This window comes from Phoca vitulina, unplaced genomic scaffold (genome assembly GCF_004348235.1).
Source record: "Phoca vitulina isolate PV1807 unplaced genomic scaffold, GSC_HSeal_1.0 scaffold2, whole genome shotgun sequence".
Lineage (NCBI taxonomy): Eukaryota > Metazoa > Chordata > Mammalia > Carnivora > Phocidae > Phoca > Phoca vitulina.
The window spans coordinates 60,029,178-60,041,971 of NW_022589705.1; the positions used below are offsets into that span (position 1 = coordinate 60,029,178).

At 37.1% G+C, this 12,794-nt stretch overlaps 1 protein-coding gene across 2 annotated transcripts in view; it reads right to left on the reverse strand.

Annotated features, from left to right (window-relative positions):
- The window catches only part of ZFYVE9 (zinc finger FYVE-type containing 9), a 179,794-nt gene that overhangs the window by 27,588 nt on the left and 139,412 nt on the right, over positions 1-12,794 (reverse strand). For both annotated transcript variants that reach the window (XM_032429028.1, XM_032429019.1), the window contains 3 exons: positions 8,720-8,944; positions 7,064-7,146; positions 108-212 (listed from right to left, as the gene is read on the reverse strand). In XM_032429028.1, the coding sequence (XP_032284919.1) occupies positions 108-212; positions 7,064-7,146; positions 8,720-8,944 (413 nt within the window). The remainder of the gene's footprint in view (positions 1-107; positions 213-7,063; positions 7,147-8,719; positions 8,945-12,794) is intronic.

The window sequence follows — 12,794 nt, forward strand, 5'->3', positions numbered from 1 at the left end:
AAAATGAAATTTGTATATATATAATATATATTTATATATAATCATGTATTTTTCATTTTTACTTGTATATTTAACAATGAAAAGTATGCCTTCGTGGTAAATCTTACCTCATTGTATCTGTTGCTGGGAATTTTGATACTGGTTTTCCGAACTTCCATATCAATCACCAAACCTTGAACTACTGGCAATGTATACTGGTAATTTCTGAAGTCCTGGGAAAAAGCAGATTGAAGTGGAATAAAGAATTCATCAATGGCAGGATTTGATTTATAGTCATAAAAGCAGCACAAATGGAAAGAATGTAAAAATTAAAACATCTCATTAAATAATAAGGAAATGTATAATGAAAACCCTAATGTGTATATTCTACCTCTCTAATCAGACTGTAAATTCTCATAAGGAAGTAGACCTAAGAGTCTCATATACACCTTAAATACAATATTAAACAAATATTTGAATGCTTATTACTCTGCTTTATCACCACTTAACATTTTCTGTATTTGTTAACTGTCTCCTCCCTTTAAAGTAAGCTCCAAAGAGGATAGGGACTACCCTACTAAAGAGGGTAGGTACTCTCACTTGTTTCCTTCTTGTTATATCCCAAATGCCTGGAACAGCCTAGGCACTCAATGAATATTTGTAGGGTAAAACATATACACATGCACACACCACATCCAGTGTTGCTGAAGCAAAGTGAGCAAGAGTGGTAGGAGTTCTGGTCAAAGTGACAGCACAAAGCTAGATTTCACAGTTTTGTAGGCCTCCCTAAGGACCTTTGCCTTTACTGTGAGAAGGTTTTTGACCTACTTTAACAGATCTGACTTCTCTATAAAGAATAGCCGGAAAGGGAACAAGGATAGAAGAAAGGAGATCAGATAAACATATAAAAATAATTCAGGCAAGAGACAGTGATAACTTGGACCAAAGTGTTAACAGTTCAAAAGGTGGTGAGAAGTTATCAGATTCTAGATATATTTTGAAGAGGTAACTGGTAATATCTGTCACTAGATTGAATGTGGAAAAAAAGAGAATCAAAGATGATTCTGAATTATATCGACTGGTCAATTATAAGACTGTACGGCCATTTACTGAGAGGCAGAACATGATGGGAAGGGGAAAGTGGCAAGTCAGAAGTCTGCAGAAGAACCAAGAAAGAAAGGTGTCCTAGAAGCTAAGAAAAGAAAATGTATAGATACTGGTAAGCTGTTGGATGGAACGGTGTGAAAATTGTCTTCTGACTGCTTCTATTAACTCAGGGAAATTGGGGCTGAATCATCAGCTGAAAGTGAGAAAAGGAGAAGAGGCACTGGAAATTTGAGAAAACATGAGAATAGGAATGTGTTATGGACCAGGAAAGATTGCCAGGTAAGTCTGAGAGCCTCTTTAATGGTACTGGTCATGAATCTAAAGTGAGACCAGTGAATAGGCTACTCTTTTTGTCTTCATCCACATTCAGGCTTGGATAAAGTTATCAATGAAGGAAGAAGTAGATCCATACAGGTATGGTCAATTGACCTTTTTTTTTTTTTTTAAGATTTTATTTATTTATTTTAGAGAGAGAAAGAGTGTGAGTGGGGGGAGAATCTCTGCATGGAGCCCCATGAGAGGCTTGATCTTAGGACCCTGAGATCATGACCTGAGCTGAAACCAAGAGTCAGTCATGGGACGCCTGGGTGGCTCAGTCGGTTAAGCATCTGCCTTTGGCTCAGGTCATGATCCTGAGGTCCTGGGATGGAGCCCGGAGTCAGGCTCCTTGCTCAGCGGGGAGCCTGCTTCTCCCTCTCCCCCTGCCCCTCCCCCCTGCTTTTGCACTCTCTCTCTCCCTCTCCAATAAATAAATTAAATCTTTAAAAAAAAAATTGAACTGTAACAAAGTTAAAAACTTTTGTTCTGTGAAAGACACTATTAAGAGAATAAAAAGATAAACCATAGGCTGGGAGAAAATATAACAAGTGATACAAATCTGGACTTATATTCAGAATACATGAAAAACTCTCAAAACTCAACAACAAAAGATATTTTTTAAATGGGCAAAAATCCAAAGATTCGCTAAAGAAGATATAAAGAGGGCAAATTAGCACATGAAAAAAAATGCTCTGAATCATTCATCATAAAAAGCATACAAATTAAAATCACAAAAATTAAGACCACTAAACTCCTACTGGAATGGCAAAAATTAAAAACAAAAAAAGAGAAAGAACAAGTGCTGGCAAAGAAAAAAAAAAGAATTTTTGTATATTCCTTGTGAATGCAAACTACTAGAGGCATGTTGGAAAAGAGTTTCACAGTTCTTTATAACACTAAATGTACAATATGGCTCAACTATCCTATTCCAGCTATTTACCCAAGAGAAAGGAAAACTAATGTTCACTCAAAATTTCATACATGAATGTTTACAGCAGCTTTATTCATAGTTACCAAAAATGAGAAACAACCCACAGATCCATCAACAGGTAAATGGATAAACTGTGGTTCATACATACAACTGAACACTACAAAGCAATAAAGATGAATGGACTACTGATATTGAATATGCCACCCCAAAATAGGTCTCTGTTAATCACTCTTTGGCCAGTCTAATTTATAGGGCCTCAGCCAAAGAACCAAAGCTAAGTAGAGGAAAAAGATTATTTCCTCCCCAACAACATACCTAACAACACAGATGAATTTCAAATGCATTCTGGTAAGTAAAAGCCAGACTGAAAAGGCTATGTACTGTATAATTCCAATTATAGGACAGTCTAGAAAAGCTAAAACTATAGGGACAGAGGATCAATGGGGTGCACTAGCAAATTTTCTGGAGTGACAGAACTGTTCTATATCTTAATTGCAACAGTGGTGGTAACATAATTCTTTACCTTTGTCAAAACTCTTAGAAGTATACTCCACAAAAGGTGAATTTTACTGTGTATAAATAAAAATGAATTTTTTTTAAGAAAGGTAAATTTAACTAGGGTTTACATTTTGCTGGGCCAACACAACAGAGGGTGAGAGAGAGAGAAACTAGAATTATGTCAAAAAAAAAAAAAGTGATTTTAATGATGAAACCATGGAATCTTAAGATAAGGAGAGAGAAAAGCAAGGGGAGTGAGAGACAATGGAAAAGTGTTAGAATCAATACGATTATAGGTCCTAGTTAGCTAGAGACAGAGAAGGGGGTTAAGGGGTTTAAAACAAGTCTCCTCCAAATGTGCCCCTTTGAACTGAAGGTAATTGAGACTCAAGAGAAACTTTTGCCCTTGTCTAAACTACCTAGAAGAATCTAAATTGAGGGGCTTTCTCAGAATTAGAGTTATTACCAGAGATAAATTCTATCTGAGTGACCCATCTGTATGGTAGGGCAAACATCTAATTACCAAACATGTGCTCTTATTCTTATTACCTTGTGAATTGCCCTCTTCCCTTTGGGAGCCCCAGGTCCCTATCCCATTCCTTAGCTCAGGATGGCATATATAATTCATTTTACCTGTCTTTGAACCCCTCATGTATGTGAGGTTCTCATATATACAAAATTAAATTTAATTTTCTCCTGTTAATCTGTTTCATGTCAATTTAATTCTTAGACCAGCTGGAAGTATCTTTGAAAGATAGAGAAAAAAATTTCCTCCCTAACAGTGGTGATGGAGAGCAAGATACTTCAGTAGATAACCCACTAAAAGTTTGTATAAGTGAACTGATATAGGCCATAAAACTAGATTACTAGTTTTTGCTAGTTTATGCTACTAGATTACAGGATAAATACTAGTTTATGCTACTAGATTATAGGATAAATATCTCCTTTTCATTCTAAAGCAGATTATAATCAGTAAGAAAAATTACCTTGTCAAAGGTATGACAAGGCACATGATATCAGGGGGGCTGGAGACTGAGTTCAATCACATGGCCAATGACTCAATCAATCATGCCTAGGTAAGGAATCTCCAATAAAAAGTCAGGACACAAAAGTTCAGGTGCTTACTCTGTGCATGTTATGTATCAATGTATCAGCAGGGTGACATGTCCCAGAAGACACAGAAGCTTCTTTGGTGTGGGACCCTCCCAGACCTTGTACTATGTGTCTCTTCTTTTGACTGGCCCTGATTTGTATTTCCTTTACTATAATAAAACTGTAATCACAAGTATAGTATACTTTGCTGAGTTCCATGAATCATTCCAGGGAATTATCAAAACTGAGAGGGCAGTGGGAATGCTAACATTTGTATCCAGTTAGTCAGAAGTATGGGTAGCCTGGGAAACCCTAAACTTGAAGCTGGTTTCTGAAGTAACAACAGTCTTATAAAGAAATGTGCCTTTCGGGGTGCCTGGGTGGCTCAGTCCTTAAGCGTCTGCCTTCGGCTCAGGTCATGATCCCAGGGCCCTGGGATCGAGCCCCGCGTCAGGCTCCATGCTCTGTGGGAAGCCTGCTTCTCCCTTTCCCATTCCCCCTGCTTGTGTTCCCTCTCTTGCTGTCTCTCTGTCAAATAAATAAATAAAATCTTAAAAAAAAAAAAAAGAAAAGAAAAGAAAAGAAAAGAAATGTGCCTTTAATCTGTGAAGTTTGGCCTAATTCCAAATAGGGCCAGAGTCATTACAAGTACTCAGAAGGGTCTTGCCTTAGTGGTGGAGAATAATTAGTATTATAGTAAACAAGACTTTGGTTCCACCTTACAAATCTTAAAAGCAAGACTTGAAAGGACCAAACTATTTCTAGGTAAATTAACTGCCTTACTTGTAACAGAACTCAAGAATATTTATAGGAGGGGTGTCTGGGTGGCTCAATCGTTAAGCGTCTGCCTTTGGCTCAGGTCATGATCCCAGGGTCCTGGGATCGAGCCCCGCATCAGGCTCCCTGCTCTGCCGGAAGCCTGCTTCTCCCTCCCCCACTCCCCCTGCTTGTGTTCCCTCTCTTGCTGTGTCTCTGTCAAATAAATAAAAATCTTAAAAAAAAAAAAAAAAGAATATTTATAGGAATACAAAAATATCCAGCACCCAGAAAGGAAAAAATCATATTTGGCATCCAATAAAAAATTTAAAAATACCAAGCATGCTTGAAGCAGGAAAATACAACTCAAAGTAAGGGGGTAGTTAATCAATGGAAACTGAACTAGAACTGATAGAGATGTTAGAATTACCTAACAAGGACATTCTAATAGTTACTATGATCATATTCCAGATGTTCAAAAAATTAAGTACAGGCATATAGGATCTAGAAAAAGACTTAAGTCAAACTTCTAGAGATGAAAATTATAATGAGATCACAACCCCCCAAAAAAAGATGGAACTGGCAGCTTTAACAATACAAAATAAAAGATTACTGAACTTGAAGACAACAATAAAAAACATCCAAAATGAAATACAAAGAGGAAAAAAAAGACCGAAAAAGAAAAAAAAAAAGGAGCATTAGTGAGCTGTGAAACAATTTCAAGCAGCCTAATATGTCTGTAACATTAGATTCCCTAAAGGAGAGGAAGAGGTAGATAGAAAATGTTATTTGATGAAAACTATAAAATCACAGAACTAAGAAGCTCAACAAACCCAAGCATAAGAAACACACACAAAAAAACCATATAATGGCACATAATCATATCGCTCAAAACCGGTGATAAAAAGAAACACCTTAAAGCAAACAAAGAAGGAAAAAACATTATGTAGAGAGGAACAAAGAGGGAAAATAGACTCCTTGTCGGAAACAATGCAAACCAGAAGACAGTAGAGCGATTATTATTCATCTTTAAAATACTCAAAGAATAAAACTGCCAACCTAGAATTCTACATCCAGCAAAAATATCTTTCAAATATGAAGGTGAAATAAAGATGTTGTTAGAAATAAAAATGCCAAATAAGTTTCTCACCAGAAGACCCAAAGGACAAGAAATGTTATAGGAAATCTTTCAGGCAGAAGGAAAATGACACCAGATGGAAATATAGATTTACACAAAGGAATGAATATCACTGAAAATGTCAACAACATAGGTAAAGCTACAAGAGTTTTTCTTATTATTTAAATCTCATTAAAACATAACAAACTATAACAGCAACTGCATGACAGAGTGAGGAAATAAATCCATTCCCCAAAAAGCAACTAAAAAGCTGGGTAATCAGTTTTTAAAAAACAATCATTACGATGCTCTGGAATTAGACCAAAGGCATACAACACACTGAGATGTGTTTATTCATGAAAGCTACTGAACTTCAAGCAAGCACAGTAGAGCTGAGTCTGTGATCTTGCTTGGGGCTGCACCCTAGCCCTCTCCGGTAGTTCAAGGTAGTTTGTGAAAACAATAAGCTCTGCTACTTGAAGGATCTTACCTGATTTGGAGTGGTATAAGCTACAGTGGTAATTTCAGTGGCTAGTGAAAATGGAGGGCCAGCAGCTCAGTTAGCTTGAGGTTGTTAGCCTGTATGGGGTAAGTAACAAGCAGGCAAACTAGCCAGATATTTAACAAAGGTTCTGGGAGGTGAGAAAGCCATAGCGAGCTTCATAAACTCTCCAAATACCCAGGACTGAAGTTAGTCTGTGCACATGTACAGCAAAGACCTTAGTAGGCCCAAGTCAACCAACATCCTTAATCAACAGAGTGAGAGCCTGTGCATGTGCAAATGCACATGGGAGAGCCCAGGGGAAAGGAAAAGAATAAAGTTTGAATCCCAACCTATACACAAATCCAACAGAAAAGAATGAATACCTTATTCGCTTGAAGTATTTGAATAAATCTCTGAGCAATCCTGGGCTAAACAATAAGCTATACAGACAAAGGGGACACTGATATGACGGCACACTTAAAATAAAAACAAGACAGAATGCTAGGTGCTTTAATTACACATTACCTCTAGTCCTTACAATAATCCTGCAAGGTCACTTAGATAGTAAGTGTATAATGAAGGGCTGAAATCCTGTACTACTTCCACTCCAAAGCTCCATATACTTTCCAAAGAATATGTATGTTGTTCTTTTCCTACAGCATAAAATCTCCACCTGCCTGAAGCAGCAGGGGTATGGCTACTAACAAAAAATGAAATCCCTCTCTTCCTTCTCCTGTACAAACCCCAGTAAGAAAGAAGAAAATAAAAATCTCCAACTTACTGCAAGAAGATTCATGATGGTGTGCCCCGTCTCTCCAAACAATGGCTTCCGAAATCTGACACTGAAGAGTGGGCAGGGATAAACTATGGAAATGAGAAGTAATGAGACTAAGTTTAACAGCTTAATATTTTGGTAAAAGGGAAACATCATGGTTCATAACATTTTCAAAATATAACTGTAATAGCTGTTTTAGATCATATGAAATTTAGAGATCAAAAGTATTTAGCATGGTAGCATCAAAGACAAATTCTGAGCCTTCTACAAACCACACCAGAGTAAGTCTTTTGATGACCAGAATAAGCCTTTTGATGCAGCTGTCTTAAAAATGAACTACAAAGTCTCAGGAAGCACTCTTCTTCAAACTGGATTAATATGATCCGGGAAACAAATCTCTCCTAATTCTTCTGTTTACTCTTATACACCTCCCAACCAGGATCCTCCTTAGAATAGCCAAACATGAGGTGGCCTATTCCCTGGCTTACTCCTTCAACTTTATGGGATGAATTGCCCGTACAAGACAGGAAGATATGTATGTTGTTTCCTCTGCATACAATCCTTCCCTTTCCCTACTTCATTTAGCTGATTCGTATGTCTCTTTCACAATTCAGTCCAGAAGCAAATTGGTCCAAGAAATGTTTCTTATCCAACTCCTTCACTCTTGGTGAAGTTAGAGTCCATCTTGGAACTCCAAAAGAACTTTGTTAACTTTGAACATGTGTTTTAACACAATATACTACTGTAATCATAATTTCTGTATTTCAAAGGTTACTAAGCCTGTAACCATGTCTTAGCTATTTCTGAATTCCCAGGATTTGTTACAAATGGTAGGCCTTTATTAAATTCTTACTGAATGAATGAATAAGTGAAAGAATGAAGCTGACTTGGTGAAAACATATACTATTTTATGGTTCATAAAATAGTTTTTCATTATTTCATTTGATCCTCTTAACAATCTTACATAATGTAAAAGGCAAGTATTATTTTTTCCAGTTCAGAAGAAACTGATTGACTTGCCCAAAGGTACAGAACTAGGAAGTCATAGAGTTAAGAACCTTGCTCAAATGGTCCGATTCCTAGACCATGGCAATTCTGATCAGGTGAAAATATAGTTTAAAATAAAGCTTGCATTTAAGGCTTATTGTCTTAAAAAAACAACAACAAAAACAAAAACAAAACTCACAACTTAGTTGTACTGCTTCCACCATGGGCAAGGAAGCTCTTCTATTGCTCACTTTACCAACTCCAAGTGATCTCTATACCACTAGTTTCCAGTATGTTATGTTACGTAAGATATAATTTGTCATAACTATTTTCCAAAATAGCAAAAAAATGTTCACTACAGATACTGTAAAAAGTTACTTGTTAAATTCCAATACATTTTTTCTGAAGATGAACTTTTATTTATCAATGAACTATAAAACCAGTAAGTTTACAAGGTACTAAATAATCACTAACTTCCTAATTTGAGATTTTTAGTCCTTAACATTAAAGCTAAAATAAGTAAAGACAATGGCCAAATTTAGCTTAGCTATTTCAAAAGACTTCTGCTGGATTATATCACTGGGGGGGTGGGGGAGGGGGTCTGAATATCTCAGGCCTTTATTTAGCCATCACGTCTTGGTCATATAGTATAGAAGAAGCTATTTTACTACTTACGTCGATATTCAGCTCCAAGTCTCAACATTAGTCGGATGGGAAACACTTTAGCCCAAGGAGTTTCCCATTTCTGGATGAGAATCCCAAACAAGTAAGGTGGGGTTGGGAGTACTAGGTCTTGCAGTGACTGGTAGGTAGACGTCACATATAAGAATCCACCATGTTCTTTACTGCCAAGGAAACTCTGACTGAAGAAGGAATGTCCCAAGTTGCCCACAACATTTCCTAAAACAAAAGTTCATTAATTATTCTCTATCAATAAATCAATCATATTCTTAGTAATCATTATACTTAACATTGGGCCAGACAGAGCCGAACACTAATTCCCAAACTTTCACCATGAAAGACATGTTTATGAAGTTGTTTTTTTTAAAGATTTTATTTATTTATTTATTTAATTGACAGAGAGAGAGAGAGACAGCGTGAGAGGGAACACAAGCAGGGGGAGTGGGAGAGGGAGAAGCAGGCTTCTGGCCGAGCAGGGAGCCTGATGCGGGGCTCGATCCCAGGACCTTGGGATCATGACCTGAGCTGAAGGCAGTCGCTTAACCAACTGAGCCACCCAGGCGCCCGAAGTTGTTTTTTTAAATAAAGTATTTATTAAATGAAAATTTGTTTTCCAATTTTATCAGGGCCTCTGGTGAGCATGAAATAGCTTGTATTATTACACTGTAGAAGTCTATCTAGTTAAAAGCCAAAAATATTGATGCCTTCCTTAGACTGGACAGCTCTACTGTATGAATTACTTTAGAGGTCTCAGGGTAAGAATTACTGCCTCAAAAATCATGAAAAAATGTTACTACTAGGTACCTGCTCTCGCAGAGCTTACAGTCTCATTGGGTGAATAAAGTCAACTCATGAACATAATGAATTAAGACAGTAAGTTACAGTTATGTATGCGACATTGAGGTTAGAAAATTTACAGAGAAGGTAGTATCATAGGATTTATGTTTGTAGTTGTGGGTGAGACAAATATGAAACATAACATAGGGTTTATTTAAATTCATATTAGTTTTTTTCTTTTAGCTGCAAAAGCTCTTGACTAAGCACTTTCTAATTCAAAAATTTTTAAATGAAACAGTGACACATCAGCCTTTCATTAAGACATTTTCCTCAGTTTAGAATTACAAAAGAAGAGGAGCTGTCCCATAATGGTAGATAGGTTCCCTAGACATGTATAAGCTTCTTCCGACATTTCTCAAAGAAATAACAGCAAATGCAGAAATCCTCATCAGCAAACTTAATGCTTACTTTCCTGGAAAACTAGAGTCTGTTCACAGAACAGCTCAATGATGGATCACAGATTCTTTGAGTGAAGTAGGAAGCTATGTTGATAGTAGGGTCCACAAGTGAAGTGAACAATTCCCCACAAAACTCTTGAGAAGCTCTGTGGCTGACAGCCATGTTCACCTGAACATTATCATCTGCCAAATACATTTGGGGCAGTCCTCTTGACTCAGGATTAATCAAATCTGGCTACACATCTGAACTGCTGGGCCAGATCTATAAAAACAAAAAAAATCCCCATATCCAGGAAGCAGTATGGTATTTTGGGGAAAAAAAAATCACAGATTGTAGAGTCACAGAGGTATGGGTTTGAATACTAGTTCAATCACTATTATGTGATTTGGGGGCAAGTTATTTGACTTCTGTGAGCTTCAATATCTGTGTAAAATGGGGGAAATTATAAATTTCAGACCTGTTGTGAAGAATACATGTGAATTTATGCAAAATGCCTAACAGCACATGGCACACAATGTGTTCTCAAAAACTTGCAACTATTATTGTTATAATTTACATATACACATAATGATCAGCCAAATATTATAGGATTTTCTTTGCTTTATCAAAGATTTTAGAGTAAGGTCTGTATAAATTTTCATCTTTTAACCTGGGGGAGGAGACGAATGGGAGGTAAAAGAGATGAAAGATATTTTTTCCATCCATAATGGAGATTATACAGTATCATTCCTCTAAAGTTCTAATGACAGCATAATGTTTATGGGGTTTTTTTTTAAAGATTTTATTTATTTATTTGACAGAGAGCACAAGCAGGGGGAGAGGCAGGCAGAGGGAGAAGCAGGCTCCCAGGTGAGCAAGGAGCCCGACGCAGGACCAATCCCAGGACCGTGGGATCATGACCTGAGCCGAAGGCAGACGCTCAACCGACTGAGCCATCTAAGCGCCCCAATGTTTATGTTTCATAAGATTGCCCTAGTGCATACAACTCAAAGGTGAAAATGATGTTAGCTTGGTACTCAAGGCAATCATTCCTTATCGCTTTGGGGACTTCCCTATTAGAGACCGGATTATGTATGGATAATCTATTACTGGTTATTTTTCCACAGATAGTACCCTTTTGCTTCTACCACGTAACATCCTCCTCCTCCCTGTCTCAATCACACTCAGATTCCACACTATGCCCCTTTATATTATAAAATTTATGTTATCCTGTAAGCATCTACTTTCTTTAAAAAAATTTTTTTAAGGTAAGTCTCTATAAATCCTAGTGAGTGATTTAGTATAGACTGTTATGTACCATCTCATCTACAAACAAGTAGCATTCCACAGGTGTAGATACTGGCAAAAATAAAACACTGGGTATGAAAATTTGACAAAGACAAGCTTTCACTGAAAATTTAATCTGGGGCTCTTGAACTCATAAAGTCTGCTATATATTTGTTTATACAGGTACTTCTTTATGGGAACATTCGATACAATGAATCCACTGAATTAATTCTATATGCCCCAAGACCACTATAGAATCCATATAAATAAAATAGATACTGATTCTTGCTTCTGAGCTTAAATGACCTGGCAAGTATGTCAAAGGTTTTATATCAATAGCTTACAAAGCAATTTTACATGACTTTGATCAGATAATCATCAGATCAGTGTCGCTAGGTTAACAGAGCAGCTATCATTTCCCTGAACTTTGGGATTGTTATTTTACAGGTGGAGAAATTGAGGGTTAGGAGTAGAGGTGAAGTGACTCCAAAAGACACAAGGTAAAATAAGCAGCAAAATAAGATCTAGAAAGCAGATCTTTCAATCTCCTAGTCTTTCCATATATCATACTGTCTTTAAAATATATACGTATATATAATAATTTGCAATTTTCCATCTTAAATTTGCAATTTTAACTTTGTTCTTCAAAGCGCTTATACCCATCTTTAAATTCAATTCAAATACAACTTAAGGGGCGCCTGGGTGGCTCAGTCATTGGGCATCTGCCTTCTGCTCAGGTCGTGATCCTGGCATCCTGGGATCGAGCCCCACGTTGGGCTCCCCACTCCGTGGGAGGCCTGCTTCTCCCTCTCCCACTCCCCCTGCTTGTGTTCCCTCTCTTGCTGTGTCTCTGTTAAATAAATAAATAAAATCTTAAAAAAAAAAAATACAACTTAATATCTATGCAACAGCTTCCTTTTGTTTCAAATCATGTTTATCCTCACAACTAACTCAAATGGAACAATTTCCAAACAAATCGTTCAAGAAATATTAATATTCACGAATATTAACATATAACTAAACCTCAAACTATCAAAAGAATTTAGATAGTCACTTGGTGTTCTTTATAATACAGTAAACTGCAGTTAAGCATGAGTACTTCATAAAAGGTTATTTCCTCAGTTTAGAGCATCTGTGAGATTTACCATGTAACTTCAAAAAGTTCAAGAGGCAGTTTACAGCTTTTTTAAAACATGGGATTTAGAGAAGATACAGCTGAATTCAAATCTGGGTTCAGCCACTAATCAATTATGTGTTTGATCTTTGGCAAGTTACTTAGGCCCTTGGTGCCTCTCAGTTTCCTCATATGTAAAATGGGGACAAGAACAGTATGAATCACAGAGTTATAGTCGAGAAGAAATGAAATAGTGCACATAAAACAATGAATACAGCCTAGCATGTAGTGAGTGCTCAATAAATACTAGAGAGGCAACTGGGTGGCGCAGTCCATTAAGCATCTGACTCTAGGTTTCGGCTCAGGTCATGATCTCAGGGTTGTGAGATTAAGCCCCACATCACGCGCCACGCTTAGCAGGGAGTCTGCTTAAGACTCTCTCTCCTTCTCCCT